A 25,224-nucleotide genomic window follows, 5' to 3' on the forward strand; every position below is an offset into this window, starting at 1 on the left:
AGCACTTTTAACACATAGCTAAACCTTTGCTTTTTTCGTTTATCAGCGATGGAAACCTAGACAAAAACTGCAGCTGGTGAATGACCCTTTGGGTTAAAACAACTCAAAAAAAAACTGCAGTTCTTCTTTTAAAAAAACCGAAGCGTCACTTGGTTTTAACTTTTAACTACTTTTAACTAATAAATTTTATTGGCTGCTGTGACTTCAAAGGCCCGATTCGACAGTTCATGACCAATTGATGCTGCTGGTCAACTTGTCCGGACTCATTTTGATAAGTTCCGCTCCAATACTATCATTTCCTGCTGCTTTGTTGATCTTCAGTCGCTGAATAGTTTCTTTAACTTCACTTTCGATGGCAGTTCGATCTCCAACCGTTGCTCCATCTGGTTGGGTGTACCGATGGTGGAAGCCATGCTAGAAAAAGGTACTACGTATGGTCATGCTGTTGCAGGCGGCGTAGTCAAAAAATTCCAGGGCATTTTCGTTTCTTTGCGGGTGTGCGCTGAACCGTCCAATCACCGCGGTGCACCGGTTCAAATCTCCTGACTAACCATAACTAGCATTATAGTCCCCGATAATGATTTTGACATCACGTCTTGAACAGCGGTCCACATCCAACTACGCGTTAAATTCGTTTTTGTCATCATCGCTACTTGAAAGGTGTTGCCGCAGCATTGGAGATGGTATAACCATCTCTATACATATGGTCTTTCCAGCATACCTTCTGCAGCGCTACGATCTCGAACTTGCGACTTTTCACTTCTTCAGAAAGCATATGGATACTTCTGAGGAAATTAAGAGACTGACAGTTCCACGTTCTTAATTTCAAATCGCTAGTCCGTTTTAGTCACCTGGGTCTTTGCCAATTTTTCTGATCAGAGTTATGTCGTTCGTCGCTTTGGTTTTTGAATGGTGCTTGCTCATATCCCTGGTATCACGAGGAAGTAGGGATAGGAGTTGCTGGATAAGAGGATATGAACCACTGTAGGATCTATTTTATGTCCAGTGCGCAAGGCACCGACACGACGCGTTCGTCAGATTCTCGCTTCATAGAAGTTGTTTCATTTTTTTCGTAGAGTTGTTTCAATAGTGTATACTGTATACACATGTGGCATATTCTGCAATAGAAAATGACAGAATTGCAGTAAAATCTACCAGCTATCGTTTTGTGTGCTGCTATGCTTATACTGCTATGCAAAATATTTGCTACACAAATTTAACGCAGATACGAGTCTTCACTAAATAACTGCATTCTTGCTTACACAATTTTGACCATTGATGCTCTATTGATAAGTGAGCTGACAATTACCTTGAAGAGCAGGGATGGAAATGCTGCGGTGTTGTGTGCCAAATTTTACAACACAGCCTATTAAAAGCCATTAATAGATATTTTAAACCACAGAAAATACCTGTCACCAGCCATATTTCCCTAAATGGCTAGAAACAAAAAAAAACGTTTATCACTCCAGCTAAATGCACAACATCCTTCAAGCTACGGATGCGATCGCTCTTTCCACAACACGAGGTACTCAGTGATGTATTGCGCTTTCAAAGATTGCATCGTCGACAGGGTGAAATTGCAATAATGCATTCTTGTATCTGCGGTCAAGTGTTGTGCAGATGCCACTGATGTAGCAATATGTTCGCCTAGTCGCATGCCGAACCATACCGACGGAAACCGGAGAATGCAGACAGAGCTCATTATGCATAAACACCTAATATGCGGATATTATTCTGCCAGCCTCCAGCAGCAGGAGTAGCAGCAGCAACGTAACAGTGCATTTCGGTGCAGTCAACCACTGCCGTACTTCTGGTTCACGGGAGCCAGAGCGCAATGCAATCGCAAGGCACGCGTCAAAGTGCGCTGCAGGCATAGAAGCACACACCAGGTGAATTTGCAGGAAATTTCTCCAACATCCGGGATATGCTTTTATAAATTGCCACCAAAATAGTGCGCAGAAATTATAAAATGACGGAGCATGGAAAAACAAAGCGCACCAGTCTATGGAATCTGCGAACCACATCATTGACCTCAGCTCAGCTCAGGTGTTGGATGCGTGTCAAATGATGCCGCAATATGACGGAATTTTCATTAGCGAATTTAATAACTTTTCACGCAACTGGATAAGCAATTTTCACCTAAAATCTAGTTTGCTGCTTAGGGCATTTCTCGCAAATTGTAGCGAATTATTTTAGAAAGAAAAAAAACATTTAATTTCCTTTTCTGAATCGTTGATGTTGCAGTTGCAAAAATAAATCAAATTCTTCTCGTTTTCCAAACAAAAAGAAAAAGAAACAATTCCACAATACAGGAATCCCCCGAATAACGCGATGGGTGGTGCTGTACGCCCATCGCGATATCTCAGCGGTCCATTAATCAATAAAGTTGATTTTTGGTAGTTGACTAGGTTGTATCACATACTAACAATGTGCCAAAAATCAACTTTATTGGTTAATAGACAACTAAGAAATCGCCCTGGGCGTACACCACCACCCACCGCGTTATTCGGGGGACTGCTGTAGTTGTTTCAAGAAATAGTGAGTAAACAATGCATCTATCTTTAAGCACGAAGCAATCCGGAGTATAATTCGATATTTAAGACTACTAGCGGTTCTAAAAGCACGTACAATGGCTTGAGATTATAAAAAAGCAACTCTGAAAACAATTTTAAGTGATTAATTTTTACCAACACTGTTATTTAAAAATACTAGCGCTGATTTAGAAAAAGCTGTTAGCGTAGCATTAACATTTCAGATAGTTAAAATCAAACAACTTGCTACCGATGTTCACTGAAAATCCTTCGTGTAAAAATAATAATTTTCCTGCACCAGAAAAAAAACTGCACGCACCATAATACCGATAATGCATCCCGCGGGCGAAGAATTTCCATAACACACTTCTGGCGTCGTGGTACTCTACGATCTCCGAGAACCAATCCAAGAAGCATAATTTTCCACAAAAGCATTTTACAAAGCTTTTACATTAGGGAAATCCTTCTTCTCGATGTCTGCAGTATGAACGGTTCAGCAACGGTCTACTGGCAGTGTATACACATTCCCGCCCACATACAAACAAATTTGCATACCCATCGCGCACTGATGGAGTAAGCTTATCGTGTCGATATAGCGTAAATGCACTGCACAGTCAACCGCACACTGGCATTGAAACGTTCGAAATAGGGGTAAAATAGCTATCTGCTGCCATGATATAAGTTAAGATTTTATAGTAGTATATCTTAATGAATATATGAATATATGAATATATGGATGAATCATAAAGACAAATAAACAAATAAATTATCATTCATGATTTTGAGCTGCCTGATATTTCAGTCATGATTTCACAGTAATTCAAACTTTATGAATTCATGACTTAATTCATTCCGTGTACGAACACCATATTTTGTAAAGCTCCAACGAAAAAACGAATGTCAGTCCTGGGTTGCCGCTCGCCAATATTCTCGTACAGCACAGCTAAACGTCATTGTCCTCAACAGCGCACACTCGTGGGGTGCGTGGTCTACGGGCTCTTCCGGGTTCTCGGCTGAACTAGTGGTTTATGCGTCTGTGCCACAATCCATTGTCTATTTTTCCACCAAGTATGCAGAAGCAGAATTTTACGCCCAAAAACCTTCGAACAGCTTCCTTCAGGAACGTGTCCGTAAAGGGTCACCAGAAGCATCAGTTTTCCGTGAAGCACCATGTTTGTGCGAATTTGCGTACGAGTGCGAACGAGTGTACCAAAGTATATGAATTCCTGCACTACTGCATATCGTCCCCCATCCAACTCCAATTCGGAATCAACAATATTTGAACCCTCCCGATTCCTGCCAGTAACCATGAGTTTCATTTTGACGGTGTTAATGGTCTCTTCCACTGCTCCATGGTTGATTCCGATGATATTGACGCCATCCGTAAAATCAAGCAGCATGTGAGATTTCGTGATGATAGTCCCGTTCCTGTCTATGTTTGCTCTTCGTATTCTAATGCATGATTTTAAACCATCCAGCGTCGCACAAATCAATTTAACTAGTTTCGTCGAAGAACTATGTTCTAGCATTATCTACCATAGCTCATTTTGTTTGACTGAATCGTACGCCGCATTAAAGCTTACAAACAGATGATAAATCGGGAAATTCTACTTTCGAAACTTGTCTAGTAATTTCCCTCACGCAAACCAGCTTAGTACTCACCGACGAGGTATAGCAAAAGGAGATCGAACGGATGCTAAACTAAGAGTGCCTACAAAGGATAACAGCGTGCCAGCTCCCGAACTCGAAGAGATCCGGCCTGAAATCGGTCAGCTGAAGAATTATAGAATCGTCGGAAAGGACCGACTTCAGGCTGAAATCTACAAAAATGATAAAGAACCACTAGCACCAGGGCTTCACTGGATAATTTCGAGAATTTGGGAGGAGGAAAAGCTACCGGAGGAACGGATGGAAAGTGTGGATTGTCCCATCTATGGTTCGCCGATAAGCAGGATTACTGTATTTGCTCTCCCAGATCGATCCGGCGAGCGGGCATCGAAACGAGACGAACGACCTTCAGTAAACTAACTCCGAACGATCTCGACGTCATTACTGGAAACCTTGGAACGGCGGGGGCCTTTTACGACAGACTAAAAACGGTGACTAGGAGGATTGGGTTACAAATCAATGGCTCGAAAACCACTGACAGTGGTTCGCCTCCCACGGACAGTGACTATTGACGGCGATGAACTGGAAGTGGTTGATGGGTACATGCATTTGGGATCTCTGATCACCGCTCTGATTCAAACTTCGAACACTTAAGCCATGCTGAAATTTTCTTCGAAGTAAAATGTTCGAAAACATCTTTATTCTACCCCCATGAATGGTTCAATAGCATGACAATTTATTTCTTTTCATGGGAAAATTTTAAAAATGAGGATAAAATGTTATTTTATAATGAAAAACACCAAAAAGTTACAGTTCGGTTTTGATTCAAACTTCGAACACTTTCATGGTCGACATTCAAAGCTCGAATATTTCAGTCTCAGACATCGAACACTTGTATTACTTTGTTAAGTATTAATGTTTTTAGTGTCACTTAACATAAATGAGTGAAATTACATCCTTTTTCTAAACACTGTCTTTCTAAATCCACCTAACAGTGTGATTTAAATTGTTCACACAATAATTAGCTTCAATCTATATTTCTGAAGTTAATTGCTAGTATTCTCGAATTCCATGAAGCACATCTAAAGGAAGTTTACTTTCTACAGTTATGTCAATGCAGACAATTAATTTTCCCGAAGGAAAACTCGGAAAAATCGGATATTATTCATTGCTGTTCGAAGTTTGAATCACTCCTAAAAACGTGATTCAAACTTCGAACACTTTAATTTACCTAATATCATTGAAATAATGCATTAAATACTGTAATTTAACTATGCTTTAGTATATACACATCTTGCACTTACCTAATAATCACGTAGTTGGAAGGTAAACATTCTAAAATTAGTAAAATAATGCAAACGAAAAAATAACTACTTTTGCACGAAACGCTAAGAGTAAGCGAGCCAAGTGAAAATCTGAGTTCTTACTTTTTTCCAGCGCCTGCTGATTTCTTACAAGGAGTCCTACAGTTCACTGTAATGCCTCACCGGATGGAGGACATTCTGACGTTGGTGTACACGTTGGTGTACAATAAGCATAATATTTTATCATATTAGCGATACTAACGAGCATTTTATTCTGAAGTGTTCGAAGTTTGAGACTGTTCTAAGTTTGAATCAGAACGGTCTATGAGAACATGCACTACTGTAAACCCATTTATTGTTTACTTAGCTTTGACATACTTTGATCATTATGCAACTCTAATGTAAAATTGATAAGCATACAACTAAGCATGCGTTTTCTAATACGATCTTGTGTTATCTGGATATGTTGCTAGAAGAAGAAAAAGAAAAAAACTTTCGCCAATCACATTGTCAATATGTCTAACGAAGGAAAGCAATCTATCGAGCTCAGGAACATATTTTGAACGCGGTACAATACTATCGGAGGCCAACAAATCACAGGATAAATTTTTTTATTGAAGGTGATCACTGAACGCTTGTTCGTAACAATCTTTAATCCGCAATTTTCGCCAGAAATTTCTGTAATGCTCTAAAACGAGCTGCAACTTCAGGCCTTTATCCTAGAGAAAAAGATTTTCACGCCATCGGCATAAGTTGAACCACTTACGTTAGCTCCAGGCATTTTATTCATTAAAATTACAAACAATAATGGTCCTAATTGGCTACCATGTGGAACCTTATGGAATGCACAGCTAATTTGACAAGATTTGTTGACGCGAAATTTTACGGATTGCATTCTGTGTTTAAGATGCGAATTCATCCAGTTATACATATCGCGAACTTCGAATGCCCAAGTTATCTACTAGGGAAGGAGTACCAGTTATAGCGATAGCACCAGTCATAACTATAATGTAACAAAAATTGAAAATATAAGACTATGAAATATTTTCTGATGGTAAAGCTTTACAAATTACCAAAAATAAGGCAGATTCACTGTTTAAAATAATTTTTGTAGGTTATTATAAGTGATTTAATAGGCAGAAATTGTTTTTCTGAACTCCACTATCGTGTTGCTCATGTTTCTATCATTTAGCTAAGGTACATCTCACTTTAAAATAGTGTCATATAACAGAATGATCGCAATTTCTACATATGGATATCAGCAATGACATTATTTCGAAACTTGACCATCTGGTTTTGTAGGACAGACTTCGCAACAAGCTATAGGGGCCATTCATAAAGTAAGTCACGCTTATAGGGGGGAGGGGGGGTTGACCTAATCGTGACGATTTGTGACGTAAGGGGTTGGGGGGGTATGAAGTTATGTGACGTCACATGGAAAAAATTTCAAATGGAAAATTTATTCGGGGAATTATAAGGCTTTTCGGAATATGCTGTACACCACTGAAGAGCTCCTTGAGTACCGTCCTGCCTAAAAGATTTTTACAACCGCAAATAGCAGTCGCACAAACTCCTGAGGGGCTACGGGGTGCTACCAGAGACCAATGGCAATGTTTCGCCTTGATATTCGTGCTGAACTCAATCGATGAACATAAGCTCATACCGGAGTTCCACAACTAGTTTTAAGATTCTGCCGTCCCTCACTCAAAAGCTCCCTGAAGGATAGAGTTTGTGCCACTTGCGGATTAAATTTCGCATCTAAGGTAATGTTGTATGATTGCAAAAAATACACCAAATGACAAAATCCGTCAGAAAAGTTCTTCCAAGACATGTTGTTGCAAGTCGTCAGCAAGAAATCCTGATTCTTTCAAGATTTTCCACGAAAATTTTCCTTTTTTTATTCGCTAGTTCTGTTTTTTAATATTTGATGGATTAATTAAAGTGAATTATATTGATAACTTTGAAAAATAAAGTTGGAATGTATATTTAATTATTTTGTTGTGAGGGGGGGGGGTTAACCGTGACGTGACGTACTTTCTTAGGGGGGGTCATGAATGTGTGACAAAATGTGACAAAGGGGGGAGGGGGGGTTGATTTTGGTCAAAATTTGCGTGACGTACTAAATGGATGTCGCCATACGTGCACAGGACAATTGCGAGGCGATCCTATTGATTCGTACAGCCTCTCCAGTCGAGATTTAAATATGCAGCCTATTAGACTAGTGTCGTATCTCGAGGCCAACTGAGAGGCCAATGCTGAGTTTAACTGGAATGCAAGAGGTCGAATCTCCGGTTTCACTTGAGACACTAAGCTTAAATGTCAAAAAATTTCTGAGATCGATCCTACGAGACACGCCATTGAAACATAACCACCCTGGTCAGTAAAAATAAAATTACATCAATAAAATTAAAACCTAATGCAAGTAATGATACTTTTAGGGCAACAATGGTTTGTGACATTCACATGCACGTGTCGGAATCCAGGCTTTTCTCTTCGTGAGCTGTATCTAATTTCATGGGAATTGCCATATCTCATCCTTTACTGAACGGATTTCCATTCTCTTTTTCCCAGTGAACTGGAAATTGATTCCGGGTTTTTTGTAAAATATAAATGTTAATGAAATTTTATACTAGGATCAATGCGAGCGATTATTAAAATTAGTTTTTGGCATACTCCCGAAAATCCGAAACATTTCTAGTGTCTTCTGACCACCTCAAACTCTGATATATTGTAGAAAAATTGAAAAATCTTATCCGTCTAATGCAACCAGTCGTTTGAGCTTTATCCAAATTTACCCCGTCCCGATCATTTTGTTTACCCTCTCTATGTGCCTCGGGGAAGTTGGCAACTTTCCAATTAGCATCGAACTGAATCGTGTGATATGTCAAGTTTAATATTTTTGATATACATATATTCCTTTGGCGATTTTGTCAAGTATTTCTACGTTTGAGGCAATTCGGACATATTCCAGAGCAGGTTCCAGAATAAACTAAAATCAAGGCATCGCTACATCTTTAGGTGGATTCAATCAGGTTGCTTTACACTTAATATACATCTTCATTAAGTAATACTTTACTATGGTTTCGTTTGACGTTAGCGCTCTATTTCCAAGTGTACCAGTTCCTGAAGCAGTACGAAGTTTGCGAGAACATTTAGAGTCATTCTAGTTCTTACGTTAGCACCACTACGTAATTGAAGTTAATACTTTAGCTTAAAGGTGAAAAAGCTGATTTTTTTGGTAATTTCTAGTATAACCATAATTGATACACTTTTATGACGAATAAAAGAACATTATAGCCATAATTGGTACGCTAGAATGAAGTTTTCGAAACGCATTTAAACGATAAATTGTGTCCTATTGATGAGTTTTTTAATACATAACGACTAAAAAATGTTCAAATTTTACTTAGAAAGTGTTAAGAAGCAAATGCCGGAATCTTATCATGTCAAAATATCATAAAGAATGATATATCGTGCTAAGTATAGCCATAACTGGTGCCTTACCCTTTACCTACTTACAAAACGCTATTAATACGGATTACCCACGAATGACCGAATCACACACGGCCTTCAACCGGCACAAAAGTGGGTATACGCTGTCGTTACTCGCTACCGCTCGTTTGGACTTAACTAAAGAATAATCCCTACTTGTCAGTAAATTTGGGAAAATGCATGCACCTAAATAGAAGTTGTTTCTACGGAGAACTGCCCCGCAGTGGTCGGCGTTTCCGACGGCGGGTCACCGGCGCACACGAGATGGCCGCTCTCGACCTGAATCATCTAAGAAACATTTGCTACTGACACGATAAATGGGTCTTGCGCCTTATAACGGTTCTTCACGATAACTTTCGGCGGTTCGGCCTTCTGTGACAGTGTTTGAGATTTCGCTATGTAGATTCCGCTATCTGCTTTTCGGTCATTTGTGTTTCGCTTTCGACCATTCGGTACCGGCCAATTAAGTAATACTACCTGAATCAAAAGAATAGAATCTCAATAATCATTTTCTTAAGATTTTAAATCGCAGACCACTCAAGCAAGATATTAAATCAACTTTTTTGTAACAAATCAAAGATGAATAATGTGTCCTTTTTCTTCTGTTTTCATGTGTGGACTTATCACTGCGATCAGTACCGTTGATCTATTGTGATATCGATGATCTATGTGATATTGTGTGTATCTGTCTCTAATTATAACCATTCCTAGTGAGGACTCATTGAGTTCCTGTGACCAGTACTAACAATTAGAGTGACTTTTGCACTGTGAATAGGTTTCATTGGGGTAATAGAGAACTCACGCTCACACGCTTGTCAAAGCAGACTCGGTAACCTTGCGGCTACGGAGCCCCAAAATGTGTGCGTAATGCATCGTAGCCATATGCTGAGAACTATGCATTATGTTCAATATTTTTACTTGAGGCTGGAAGAGCACTACCTTCGGTCCAGCTGATCTCTTCCAGTTGAGCTCGACTCATGGTGAACACACATTGAAAACGCATGAAAGTAACCGTTAACTAATCTACAGGGTAGTCATATTTCGATCCACTGTGCAATTCATATTGATTCCTCAAAACTATAATCCATACTGATTATAATCTTAAAAGTAAGAAAATCCACAGATTTTGAAACGACCGTGGAGTAATTTATTATTCAGCAAAAATCAAATTATCATATTCGTAATACGATAGATTAGATAGTAATTTGGATTCGCATACAACGCTATTTAAGATGGTACCAAGATCTTATAACCCTTTTTACCCCATTCCATCCCTAATGTTCGTTCGTCATGTTTTATTGGTAACATCATGAGCGAAGAAGAAAGAAGAACCCGTCGATCCGCTCGAGTGCAACACAATGCATCGCTCTGCAGCCACACAGTGGTATCTCAGCCGGTTACAGCACGTGTTAGGGCAACTACAGAAACTTCCAAGTGGTGCCATTTTTATCAACGCGTGTTTGTTTGAAAAAAGAAAGAGTGCTGAAGTAGGTTCGTATCTGTCTCACCGCCTTCCACTTCTCGAGCGGTCCGACGAATAATGGAGTTAGTGTGTGACACATCCACTATTCGCTCGTTTGAAGGTGCGATGCTTATCCTGTTTTGCTCCGTGAACTGATGCAAACATAAACGAATGCATTTTTCTGCCGATAGTGATCGATGGAACTAGTTAGGATGGTGTATAGTTCGGAAGGCCGCAAATAGCTTGGTAGATTGAATGTGAGGCGATGTGTTTTTCAATGGGCTTAAGTGAGCGTCAAGAAAAAATCTGTACACCTTCCATCCATGATAGACGCTGGGCCAATTTTCCTTGCTCTTAGCTGATAAACTTGAGCTCAGCAATGTTTTAACATTGGCACTTACACTGCGATTCTTTTCAGTCATCTCAGTCATACCTAAAAACATTAAATTCCTACTCTATACTTGAGACAGAGTGTTGTTTAGGAGGTCGTCAGTATCAGTACTGATCAAACAAATCGTTTTCGACGCAGGACTACTTGTTTGTTTCACTGTGCTAAAAAAAATACAAAACATTGACATTCTGTATAGAAAATTTTGAACAATTACAACCTTTCTAAATCGTTTTAGTTGTTAGAGTACAAGTAAATTGTGGGTACAGACTTGCTCTGGCTAAGGCATTCTGACTGGGGCGATGCTATTTAATGTAAAGATTACTCTCAGGTAATATCGTTCTTTTTACTTTTGAGGTTATAAACCGCCCAAAAGCCGTAATAAAATCCCAAAATGAAGGATGATTTTAAGTTTTTCCCTTATATAGCAAAATAATTAAAAGATGGTATGAGTAAAAGATATAATCAGACATCGGCAATGATAATCTTTTAATCCCATAATATACAGTAGAAGAGTCAACAACATATAGTATCATCCACACCTGAGATTTCTTTGTGCGTATCGTAGGTTAAATGATACTCTAGAATGTTTGTGGGAAGGACAAAAATATTCCTTCTCCCATGGTCGAGGTAAAAAATGATTTATAGTACCCCCGCGTGCCCTCTAGTAGAACCGTATCCGGGAATGGGCATCCCCATTTCATAGCATAAATCATAGCGGCTAACCTTATATGATTGGAATCCTTGGATGTCACAGTCACAGTTTCATATTCATTTTTAAAAAGCGCTATCCAATACAGTAAACAAAGACTTATTACCAGTTAGATGCTTAGAAGCTTCAAATCACAATCAACCTGTTTATTATCAACAGATTAAACTTTAAAACTGTAGTAACTAATTTTGCTTGGTGTAAAATTTCAAACTGCTTTAGTGTTCCCAGAACAATCGGTAAATTCGTACTAGGGCATGTAAACTGTACGCCGCACATAGGAGTATTTGGCCCAAAAAGTTGGCCATAAGTCCGAAATATGAAATGCATGATTTTTATTTATATGTAGTATCTGTAATCTCAGCATAGTCTACTAGTCACGTTAGTATGATTTTGAACTGAATTTATGCTTTTCTTCGCTCAGCAAGCTGCCTATTTAGAACGCCATTCGGCAGTAAATTTTTTCGCTTTTAAAATGCGTTCTTCCGCTCGTTGGTGCAAAAACCTAAAAATCCGAGTGAAATAGTGTCTATTCACCATGGGTAAGTATTTATCAGCAAAGAAGGATGTTATTCAATAGTTTTCATGTATAATTGCATAAAATTAATGAATGTCTTCGATACGAATAGTGATTACGAAAATTACCCCAAAAATAGTGGTAAGATCTTAATACTTTAATCAATGTTTTGGTAACCTTCCGAGCATGTCCCGGCAAAATTTCAATCACCATCAGATAGGTCAAACATCACAGAATATAGTGGAATCGAAAAATCTTCCGCATGGTTCCGCTTTGTCGTTTTTTAGACATTTAATTATTTTAAGGTAGGAGTCGTGCGGGTAAGACCGGCACAGGGGATAAGACAAGCACGCATAGAGTTTTACTAGAATGCATTAATCAATTGTGTTATTAAAGACTCAACATATTTGTATTTATTATTTCAGATGTTTTAAAACAGATCGAGCTTACTATAAATCGTAAAATATCAAAATAATAAACAAAATAAACGCGAGTGTCGCTGATGCGCAGCCCGTTGTAACTTTTCGCGAGTAGGTTTTAAGCTTTATTTCTCAGAAGAAGTTTCAAACTAAATTTTAAGATTTTATATATTCTAGCTAGCATTGTTTTTCATAAGTGAGATTTAAGTAGAAATATGATTAATAAATGTATAAAAATCGTCTTCTTAAAAAACGTGCCTTGGGAGTAAGACCGGCACCTTTCGAACGGCGTAAGAAAGGCATATTTGCAGGTCGCCGGCAACAGTCACAGTCTGCGTTTGTCTCGCCCTGAATCATTTCACACACTCGTTCAAAGTCATTTATAGAGAAAAAGATGTTATTCAATGTTACGGAGAACCCTCATTATGGTTACCGTACATGTACCGTATTAATGACTATCGTCCGATGGTCAGTAAACTGACCACTTTCGCGGAGGTTAACGGAAGTTATTCGGCTCTGGTCATTAAGGTATATGATTTGACTTCTATTGGGTTTGCCATCGACTTCAAGAGTGATTCGAGAAAGTACATGATGGGCTTAGTTAATTTTAAATTCCATTTATTCTCATAGTATGTATGTTTAAATTATTCTTAATAAAAAACAATATACTGTACTAAATAAAACTTTGGTAGGAAATTTTCAAGAATACAATGCAACAGAGATGTTTTGACTTAGACTTTGACTTTGACTTGTTTAGACTTCTGCTTAATTCGGATCCATTGCTTAGTAGCTCAAGGCCGATACCAAGAAAAAAAGCAAACCTTTTTCGATCGAAACGTTGAAGATGTTGGAGGCAAATCAATTTCAAACTGAAGAATATGAGAAATGCAGCGACTATGAAACAGAAGACTATACGTACACACCTACACATTTACATACATACATACACTTTTACATCACACATACACCTGTACTAGCTCACATACATACTGACACACATACATACACACATCCCAACACCTAATAAATGGTTATGTTCTTAATCGGTTTTTTATAAATATAAGAGAAAGATACGAATTGAACTTTACAGGGGATTAGTTGGCAATTTCTTTAACTTCATATGCAGAGTTGGGAAATATTTAATTTCTGATCATGTTTTATCAATATCGACTGGAAAGAAGCAATTTAGAATTTTGGCCAGCTTTTTGGGGCAAATACTCCTATGTGCGCCGTTTGTATAGCTTATTGCACCATATAGACCTTTCAGATTAACCTACATGAAAACAATAAGATTATCTGAGTTTAACGGACCAATCCAAAATTATTTATTTCCACTGCGGGTGCCGAAACGACCCCAGCAATAATAATAATAATAACAGCAAAACTGAAGCGGTAGGAAATTAGGAATTCGTGGGCGCTGCTGGCAGGGGTTGATTGATCAGCCCAGCGCACTATTAGTTTGGCAAATTTGCGGTGGCTTGCGTGAACAGAAACACAACATTTTTTCCCCGCCATGGCAGGCCAGAGTGCATGCTGAATAATAGCCGCTAGGCATGAGAAGGTTCAGCCTTTGCCATTCCCGGTCAGATTGGGCTTGCAATTAATACAAAATTGGGTACATATTTTTGTGTGGAAGAGTGAAATTCTGTCCATTCTGTTTTGGATGTTTATCATAAAAGATACAAAGAACCATTTGTAGTGAATTCTGTACGAAAATAATGAAATCTATTACGAAAATACCATTATATATATCATTCTAAATATCTTGCATATAATTACTATCATTTCACAGGGTGTGTACTAATAACTGTCAGTAAAGTAAATGGCCACAAAAATAAGCCACTTGCATAAATTTTCATTTTGAGTGTATTTCGTGTAAAGTATATCCATAACATTTGTCTTAAATTCGTCTAATCTTGCTCCATATCCTTTAATTACCAGTTGCAATTGTTAAAAAGCGTTACACGCACGATATCCTTACGCGATTCATCCACAATCTTCTCCAAACTTGCTTGAAAGGATCCACAGTCAATCCTTTGTGCTTTCTATCTTGCCTAGCATGTAACCCCATGCATTAGAAGCCGACAGGATTCAAATCAAACGAAAAGGCCACCTTTTTCGAAAAAATAAAAAAAAACTTCGGGTTATAATCGTGTTTAAGACTTGACCCTACTATATCGACGAACTTCGCAGCCGGTTATTGGAGTTCAGGACAATTACGAGTCTAGTGCAACGATTCTACTGACTCTATCAACAGCGCCCAGCCGATATTCGAACATACAACGACTGGCTTGTTAGACCATCACCATACCTAGAAGCTAACTGGACGGCAAAAGAAGAAATAAAATCCCGAAAATTGTCCTCACACCAAGCCTGTGTGTAGCTTTTGCCTGGTGAGACGGTGCAGAATCTTGAAGTAGTATGATGCATTCTTCAAGTGTTTTTTGTCGATTGGAAGCAAATGGTTCTTCAAAAAAAATCAGAGGGGTTGTGTACAAGACACGACCGCATATATAGGTGACGCAGGACTACGTAAGTCTCTTTGTAGTGATAGTAGCATGTATTCATGCTTGTAATCATTCGATTCTTCATGTATACATGCTATATGCAACATATATACATGCTACATGCGTTGTATGTAACGTTTATCAAAGTAGTAACATTGCATACGTTCAATTCTCAAAAGATTGTGCATTTGAAAACAATTTAACAAAATCAAGAACACAAACTATTACTTTCTTGCTACCTTACTGAAATTAAAGATTGTTTTTATTATCCATGGTTTCCCACGTTGAAGGGATTTTACCAATTCAATCCTATTTTATCAACAGCACATCTTTTCACTACACTTCTAATGAAACGGCAAGCATGCGTATTCATACAGAGCCGTATTATAACCGTACACTACAGCTGTAGTACATTTTTCCAACACAGATATCAAATTCACCGAGGTTTAATCGTCACGCAGTACAGAATTTGCGATCTGTTGGGACAACGAACTTGTGTCATTTTTCTGGCACACTTTCCCAACACAGACATCAGATTGGACTAGGTTTAACCGCGTTCGTAAGAAATCTGTTGGCACGTGGGGGTTTTGTTACTCTCTCTGGCGTACTTCCCAAGCAAGGACATCAAAATGGTCTAGGTTTAACCGCGGTGTTAAGAAATCTTGTTGAAACGAGGAAGCTTTGTCACTTGTTTTGGCTTACTTCCCAAGCACAGATATCAAATTGGTATAGGTTTAGATCATCGTTAAGAATCTTCCAACCAATCACGAAGCGAGAATGCTGGTAAAACATAGGTTCATTATTTTCAATTTTTCAATAGTTCAACATCAAGAATCCATACTTTTCTTCATTTGGGTCAATTCTTAGCAGATTTTCCGATCGATTGATGTAAGAATATTGAAAATCGATCGGAAAACCGCTGAGCTATTAGCGCTTAAAACCTTTCATTTTTCGTGACGCTCGCATTTTTCGATTTTTTGGAATGACACCCTATCTCAAAACTTGCCGTAAGACGTAGTCCTACGTCAAAAATCATCGATGTAGTATTTAGTGTTGATTATAACACCAGGTTCAATGAACAGCAATGGAACCTTCAAATTTTTGGCGAAACATCTTCATACCCCGGAAACATTCTGAAACTTTTGAACAGCCAGTCTAGAAAGATATGCTTCGTATATCCGAACATTTTGTTGGTTGTGGTGATCCTGTAGCAGGAATATTTTTTGCCCGAAAACAGAATTTCATTATCACCGTGCCGCTTGAGCACCCGCCGCCATCTTTCGGCTCTTGCAACCTGTCAAACCGCTTGCTTTTCAGTCAAACCATGCACTCGTTGTTTTTTTATGGGGTCAATCGAAGATCATCTTTGAAAATATTCTTCATGGTTGACTGCAAAATTCCCAGTTCCTGGCCATCTTACATCCAGACTGATCTGGATTCGCTCTCTTGCTCATTTGATGGCTTCCGGTATCTTTACAGTGCGTTTACGCCCAGGTTTGGAGAGCATTTTTAAAGAAGAGTAATTCTCGCTGAAACGGGGCCACTACTGACACGCGGTCTTCAAATATTGGAACTTATGCGCTTAATTGGTTGAAAATGGTTGAAACGTAAGAATTACACTTTTGATACCTCGAAGTAGTGGACCCCTTGTTCACCAAGGGACCTACCAGTTTCAAAAAAAGTTGAATTTTGAGCAAACCTTGAGATCTCTATCATGCGATATTTCATAAATTTGCCATGAAACAACTAATAAATGGCCCGGTTCTGTGAAGAAGAAGAACAGGACTTTCAAATGGAATAAAAAAAATTTTGGCGGCCATCTTGGATTTGGTCGCCATATTGAATTTTATCTAAAAATCGCCATTTTCTCCATGAGTCTCCCAACCGATTTTCATTTCAGGACCACTGAAAGACCACTTGAAAAGCAGAGAAAAAATGCTACAAGAAACATTTATAAAATTAGGTGTGCAATGACATTAACTGAATAAAACAATCAGTTATTTGTAGCAAGTTTCACAATTTTCATATAATTATTGTGATATTTTCAAAATTTGCTATGAAGCAAACTACAAACGACACGGTTTTATAAAGAGGAGAGATAGGGCTTATAAACAAAGTGTAAAAAAAATTGGCGGCCTTCTTGGATTTGCAAAATATTCCATTTTATGAGAGTTGTAAACCTTGATTCAGATAATTAATTGTTTCGTTCATTTAATGCCACTACACATGTAACTTGATAAATGTTCCTTACAGCATTTTTTCTCAGCTTTCTGATGGTGATTTTGAAATTAAAATCGGTTGGGGCGATCATGACGAAAACGGCGATTTCTTGATAAAATCCAACATGGCGACCAAATCTAAGATGACCGCCAATGTTTTTTTCACTTCGTTCATAGGCCCTATCTCTCCTCTTTACAAAACCGTGCCGTTTGTAGTTTGTTTCATAGCAAATTTTGGAAATATCACAATAATTATATAAAAATTGTGAACCTTGCTACAAATAACTTGTTGTTTTATTCAGTAAATGCAATTGCATACCTAAGTTTATAAATGTTTCTTGTAGAATTTTAGATCTCAAGGTTTGCCCAAAATTCAACTTTTTTTAAAATTGTTAGGACCCTTGGCGAACGAGGGGTCCACTATTTCGAGGTATCAGAAATGTAATTCTTATTTTTTAGCCATTTTAAACCGATTAAGCACAAAATTTCCAATATTTGAAGACCTCGTGTCAGTAGAGGCCCCGTTTCAGCGAGAAATACTCAGAGCCGGTTTTCTTGTATCGATTGATGGTACGAAAGATGAATCTTTACAACTGAAAAGAAACAATCACCTACCTAATATTTACATTTAAAATAGTTGAATTCGAAAAGTATTTAATTCTATGAATTCGATAACACGATATCATCCGCAAAGCCAACCTCCATATCTCTGGGCAGCTGATCAGTACATCGGCATTTTTTACACCGATCGTTACAAAGGTGCAAAAACGATTTCCACTTTGCTTCTGGTTGGACGAGTTTGCGGATCGCTGAACTACTGTTCGAATAACATCAACCGTAAACTTCCTTTTCCGGAACATGAACTGCATATTCGATAGAACTGTGTTCACCTTCCGTGTACCTCATCAATGTGTTCAGAATAATCCCCTCCTGGAGTTCTTCACATGTATCCAGCAGATATATCGGTCTTTATGATGCCGGATCCCCCGTAGGATTGCCTGGTTTCGGCAACAGCACTAACTTCTGGATCTTTCATTGATCCGGGAAGCAACCATCTTTTAGGTATTTTTATAGCTCTGTCCTAAACATGTCTGGGAACACTTGTAACGCAGCCTTCTGGGCCATGTTAGGGATTCCATCCGGGCTAGTTCTACTGTTAGAGATTAGTTCACCGTTAGAGACTTGCATACCAGCCACATCTTAAACTCGTGCGTAGCAAAATTCTCTTCTGCCTTCAGTTAATCCAGGCACATCCCTCTGGCTGTTTCAGGACGCTACCATGATGCAGTCTGAACGCATCTTCTTGTTTTGGCACAACTAGCACGAAGGGTGCCATGTGTCAGATTCCGGCTCATCGCCCGGTGGTGACACCGGGCTTGATTCCACCAATAAGCTGGACGTCGAGCGCCGAGCGTTTCTCAGCATTAGTTTTCTCAGCATGGTAGCATCGCCAACTCGCGCGCATTCTGGATCATTCTTCCACTATTCACCCAGAGTGTTTCAACGAATAAGTCTTACGTATTATCTTTGCGTAATCACCTGGTGATCCCTGTGGGTATGCCATTCACAGACCCACCATAACTTTTGAACGACTGAATCGATTTTCATGATTTTGATTGCAAATAGAAGGTATTCCTTATATTTCATATCTGTCAGTGAACGTTATATTAACCAACTAACACAGCGTTAAAAAACAAATTATGTTCCAAACAGGTGAATATTTCTATCTCAAATTGCAAGTAAAATGGTATAACAAAGGTTGCTTTCACTAGCAAGTGGATTAAAGCAGTGGGTCACTAGCAAGTGGGTTTTTATGAAAAATTCGGCTAGTTTCAAGACGGAGCAGAGTTTCAGCATCCTGGATCGAATAAAACTTTAGAATTAGAACAGAACACATTAGAACATTAGAATAGAACACTCTAAAACCTGTAAAAGATCTAAGTACCTTGTTGAACACTTAACGGTTAAACATCTCATTTCAGATTTGATAAATTCAATCAATAGTTGCCAAAAATCAATGAGCAGATTAGATACAAGTAATTTTTCGCGGTTACATATCCAATGACTTCACGATGCTAAAACGTCTTTTGGATTAAGTACTCTTCGAAAATTCTGGACTCAATTATTTCGTTGTTTTCTATGCACACTGGGATCAAATAGTTGCAAGCTCGTGACAAATTTCGAGTTGAAACATGGCCCAACCATTTTTTACTAAAAATGAGAAATAAAACTTTCTCTCGATCGCAAGTGATAACAATATGAGAAAATCAAATCGCATTGTCTTCGAATGCCAACGAAGAAATGCATTTAAATCAAACTACGCTACGTTACGCGTTCCGTTGTTTCATAGCGAACGCATCTCTTATTTTTTTATTACGAAAGTCGACGTCATTGTTGGAACGAAACTCAGCGAAAACATTCCACCCCTAATGCTGATTTATTGTACTTGTGCCAGGATGAGCACAGCAAAAAAATAAACTGCATCCAGCCCGGGGCAAAGTTTCGTCGCGAGAAGAATCACTAAAAGTGTTTCGGAACTTTGAACGATCGTGTACCCGTTGCAAGCGAGACAGCAAGAGAAACGACCAATATAATGCAATGCAATCCGGGTAATGGTGTATCTCCAGCAAACTCGGCACTCCTGCGCTGTGAATAAGGAACAGAAGTGGCAGCATCATTGCGATATGGACTGGAGATAGGCATCTTGCATATTTTTCCTCTTGTGCCTCATTTGCAATTTTCAACCTTGTATCCAAACGGTATTCACGTATACGACAACTACTACAGATGATATTTTCCGTTGGGTTGCAAGCCAAACAACCAACAGGTGCTAAGTTCGATTTGAGTAATATTTTCTGGGAAAGTTTTAGACAACTCTAATACTGTAAAACAACCAAACTACTACCAAACGTATACTTGTAAGAATATGAGATAATAACCCACTTTTCCGACCTGGTAAAAATTGCCAGCAAAACAACACTTGAGTTGATTCAAACTAGCATTTTTATTGGGCTCGTGGATTGGTCCAAAGAGGCAGCAAAGATCAGAACCGATGTCAGAATACAAGGAAAAAACTGTTTCCGTCCAAGTATAGCAATAAATGAAACATTTTGATGAGCAACTTTTGTGCAACTCAAATTGTTTAATATTATTTTACTTCCGTCCCGGTCTAGGATAGGAAAGTTTTCAATCGACAACTCCCGTCAGAGTAAAGTTGGCACTAAGAAAGGTGACTATGTTAAGCACACAAGAGAAACTCGGTTGGACAGCATTTTGTAGTTATTAATGTCGAGCATTCTTGTCCCACTGTCAACAAAGAGTACTTATAATACTAATAAAAACAATGGACGCAACTTGATTTCATTAAAATATTGTAATCAATAATAACGTTTGATAATAACATTCTCCATTTAACTTTTCTTCCAGTTCTTCCCGAGCATCCGGTAGTACTAAACCAATGGGGTCAACAACTCAACAGCTCCAAACTGGGTCCCAAGGAGGAGAGCGATGACATTGTCCTGACCTGCCGGGTCGTAGGTGGTAAGTGGAAATTTCCCTGTTCTCCTCAGACTGATTGCTAGCATATTCACAACCGCACAGAACAAGTTTCCGCATTTCAAATAAAAGAAACTTTTACACTGAGAAAAAAAACAAGTTAACACCGACGGTTATGTGGTCCGGTAGAGGTTGCCCAATAATGAGCGTCAAAATGCTTTCCCCTCATTACCTTCTGCAACTGGTCTGTCTACTGGTTACTTTTTCATTTTTAATTCGTTAAACGGTGGGATCACACAGCGTCAAACGAACTTTACCGGAGTTGTTTTTCATCCTGTTTCGCCGTTTGTCCGTTTCCGCTTGGTGTTCCACTCGAGGCTATTCATTCCGTAGTAGGTAGGTATCTATCTACAGAATGATGAAACGAGATCCTTCACCAATAGACGTGGCATGAAGCAACAGTAAAGCACAGAACCGGAAATTGATACGGCTTCTCTGTTTGTACTGCAGCCTCGAAGAACTTCACTTTCATTTGACTTTAAAGTTAATTATTTCATTGAAAACTGAGAGAAATAACTATGGTGGTACTATACTGATTCCCAATCCTATCCAACACGATTTCTTATGCTGCATTTTATGGTAAAAATTAGAGTTTTAAACATACTTCCTGTTTATTAGAAAGCATTGCACACAGAATACAAAGCGTCTCCATCCAGTAGTGATCTGATGGAGTCGCACGGTGTTTGTTATCAAAACAATCACTATTATAGTTGCCTCCCGGTACGATATTGGTCTAACAATTCAGTTGTCAATTCTGAATAAAAACCTTTTTATAACAAAAATTCTGTGCGTTTTTGTGTTAGCTACCTATACCTTATTATGATAAGACTAAAAATATGTTAAGTGGCATTAAAATCAGGCTTCATTCTCGGTTTTTTGCTCAGCAGATGCTCAATTGGCTACAGCCAGCGCCTCAACTAAACAGAATTCGAAAAAGTAGTGTAAAGGGCGATTGTAGAGCTTATTATTATCTACACTATTGTTGAAGAAAGTATGCTTTTATCTTTTGTATTTCCGGCCAGTCGCCGTATGTTAGAATCTCGGCTAGGCGATGCTGCTAGATAGAGTCAGTAGGATTTTTGCACTAGCCCCGTAACTGTCCTGTACTCTAAGAGCCGGCTGTGAAGTCTGTCGATTAGGAAGAGTCAACTCTTAGAAAGGAAGTTTAATCCCACTGCTTTTCTTTTACGTCTGAAAATTTATCCACAACCTCGTCGTGAAAAATCATGTGAATTGATACCCCATTTGCCACTACTTAGGTGGCTTGTCGTCCTGTTGAACAAAGTTTCTCCAATTTACTCGGTTGTGTGCTACCGCTCTTCAATTACTCGAGCACCGAGTACTCTCCGTCAGATCTCGCCCCACCGGGTCAAACCATCTGGCTCACTACGCACCTGATCATCATGTTCCTTCCGGATTTGGGACAAACACCATCTTTACCGGGTAGTTGTCCGACATTTTTGCAACATGCTCGGGCCATTGAATCCGTCGAGTTTTAGCCTCCTTGTGGATACTGGGTTTGCTACCGAGCTGTGCGAGTTGCCGTTGAAGAACGTTCTTAGCATTCATCTTTCGAAAACTCCGAGCACTCGCAGATCCTCCTCGAGCATTGTCATGCCCGTAGAGCCCCATTTGCCGCATGTCTCGTGAAAATTGACCATTTATACGTCCCAGTAGAACAGATATCGCATATTCCGGAATATCCAAAATTGCCTCAAAATTCATCAGAAAGTTCATCTAAGAACTGATCTTGAGAAATCCTGTGATTTGATCCCCACTTGCCACGTTTCATTAAAAAATTTAAAATGACCAGTTACGTAATCTTCCTAGTTTTCTGCTGAAAATAGTTTGGGGTACACTTTCGTTGGGTATTTTAGCTATATGCACAGCCCGGCGCAGCCTGCCACATTGTAATACCTCCACTATATCACATCTGCTTCCTTTAGCGTCCATGATTCATGTCCGTAAAGGGCCTCCGGGAGAATTAATGTTCCGTAGAGCACCAATGCGAATTTGCAAACTACAGGAACATGACTTCAGCTGGCTACGTAATCCATAGAAAGTTCGATTCGCAGCCGCTATTTTACGTCACGAATTACTTTGTTGCCACATGTTGCCACTACTACTTCATATCGATCCCCATCCAGCTCCACCTCGGCACCAACACCACTTGGACTCCCATGTTCCCTTCCAGCAACCAAGTTCTTCGTTTTGGTTGTGTTAATGGTAAGTCCCAATCTCGCAACTTCCAATTTTAAAGGCCTTCTTCACTGCTCTATGGTTGATTCCGATGATATCGACGTCATCCGCAAAACCAAGAAGCTAGTGAGATTTCGTGATGATAGTCCCGTTCCTTTCATCGTTTGCTCTTCGTATTGCACCTTCCAAGACAATGTTGAATAGCAGGATTCTTCAATCCATCTCACGTCACGAGAGCGGTTAAGGACCCGCTATTCTGACGTATGATATTGACCCATCCAGCGTCGCACGAATCAGTGTAACTAGTTCCGTCGGAAAACCATGTTCTTGCAATATCTGCCACAACTCATTTCGGTTTACTGAGTTGTACGCCGCCTTAAAGTCCACAAACAGATAATGAGTCTGCTAGTTGTACTCCCGGAACTTCTCTAGTAATCGACGCAAGGTTAACATCTAATCTGTGCGTCCTAGTAGACGAAGGATTTCGCTACCGGTCTCAGTCTACAAAACAAACTCGATAGTTTTTACACTTCCGTCGATGTTTTTGTTTAAATAGGGCAAATAAGGCCATCCAACTACTCCTCTGGCAGCCTAGATCCCGTCCTTCCCAGCAGCCTTACCTTTTTCCAGCTCACTAAACGCCTTCTTAACCTACTCCTGTGTCTGTGGCTCCACAGCTTGACCACCGCTCACAGTTCATATCCTGTCCCTGCTGATCTCCGTGTTTACCACGCCATTCAACAGCAACTGGAAAGGCTCCTTCCACCTGTTTACATGTAAAAATTAAAAAACCAGTGATATCTGCTAAAGGGAAAAAGATAGAGCTCTACTGTCTTCGACGAAAATGTGCAATTTAATGTGATTAATAATTTCTTAGAACATTTGAAAAATATACGAAGCGTTATTAGAAAGCCAGATCGAAAAAACTTTTTTGAAGAGTGTCCCTAAGAGTTTGGCTCTATAACTTTTTTCATGTAAGAGATAGAAATCTTCAGTATTCAACAGTTTCTCAAACTTCTCTTCTTTCTTTTGAAACCGTCCCACTGTGCGCCGTTTTGTCAGTAAAAGGTGTCCTACATCAAATTGCACCACGGAGGAAACGCTGTAGAAAATTACCCATTGAGTATTTTCTCTTGAAAATTTGAATAGAAGTAGTGTAGAGTGTATTGTTTACACTCTATTTTTATCGCGGTCCATTTTTCGAAAATTTTAAAAAATGGCGTCACCCGAAAAGCAACGTTGCGAATTTATTTTGCGCAAGCACCTGGAAAATCCTCAACTCTTTCATCATGAATGATGAGACTTACGTCAAGGCGCACTTCCGGCAGCTTCCGGGGCTACGAGGGTACGCCCTTCGTGACTACCGGAACTGTAAACGGGCAGATCTACCTCAAGGAGTGTTTACAGAAGCATCTGCCTTCTCTGTCGAAGCAATTCGAGGGTCCTACGATCTTCTAGCCAGATCTACCTTCGTGTCAATTATCAAAGGATGTATTGGAATAGTTCGAATCTCGGCTGGGACAGGCTGTTAGAGTCAATAGGATCGTAGCAACTGACCCTGCAATTGTCCTGTACTCTAACAGCTGGCTGCGAAGTCTGTCGTATAAAAACAGAAGGTCAAGTTTCGATAACGGAATGTAGTACCTAGGCTTTGCTTTGTATTGGAATGGTACGAAGCCAACGGAGTCACTTTCGTACCCAAAGACATGAACGTCTCCAACACACCGGAACTAAGGCTCATCGAAAAATACTAGGCTATTATGAAGCAGGCACTACGGAAGCATCCCAAGCAGGTCAAGTTTGAGGAAAACATGAAGAAAAAGTAGATTTCCGTACAGATGAAGCTGCAGCTAGGTTGTACAAAACTTTTTGAGTAAGCGTAAGGCGCGAGCTTACGGTTGTGGTATTGAAGTTGAATGAAACAAATATGCCAAAAGCTTACTAATGGGTTATATTTTGTTGTCTGAAAGTTTGAAAAGGATCGTTCAAATACGTAATTTTCTACAGCGTTTCTTCCGTAGTGCAATTTGATGTGGGACACCCTTTAAGTAAGTTGCCAGTACTATCATTGTATATTACAGCCATGGCTAAATTCTGATCGTTTTGTAGAAACTCCGTGTGTCGTTAATGGCGAATCTCCCCTCTGCGCCAGTTCTTTCTCGTACTCGTATTTTTTTAGACGTTCGGTTCTTTTCCGTAGTTCTAGGCTCTATATTCCTTTCTCTGTTCTGATGTACAGCGGAATGAGTATGCGACTCCTGGCCAGGTTCATCTCATCTGTTACTCTCGCCATCGAATGCCACGCCCTCTGCCG

General features: G+C 39.3%; 1 protein-coding gene across 1 annotated transcript in view; it reads left to right on the top strand.

Annotated features, from left to right (window-relative positions):
* The window catches only part of LOC128740314 (uncharacterized), a 465,117-nt gene that overhangs the window by 309,373 nt on the left and 130,520 nt on the right, over positions 1 to 25,224 (top strand). Inside the window, exon 6 of the mRNA XM_053835852.1 lies at positions 20,583 to 20,696. Within this exon, the coding sequence (XP_053691827.1) occupies positions 20,583 to 20,696 (114 nt within the window). The remainder of the gene's footprint in view (positions 1 to 20,582; positions 20,697 to 25,224) is intronic.

The sequence above is a fragment of the Sabethes cyaneus genome, chromosome 3, assembly GCF_943734655.1.
Source record: "Sabethes cyaneus chromosome 3, idSabCyanKW18_F2, whole genome shotgun sequence".
Classification (NCBI taxonomy): Eukaryota; Metazoa; Arthropoda; class Insecta; order Diptera; family Culicidae; genus Sabethes; species Sabethes cyaneus.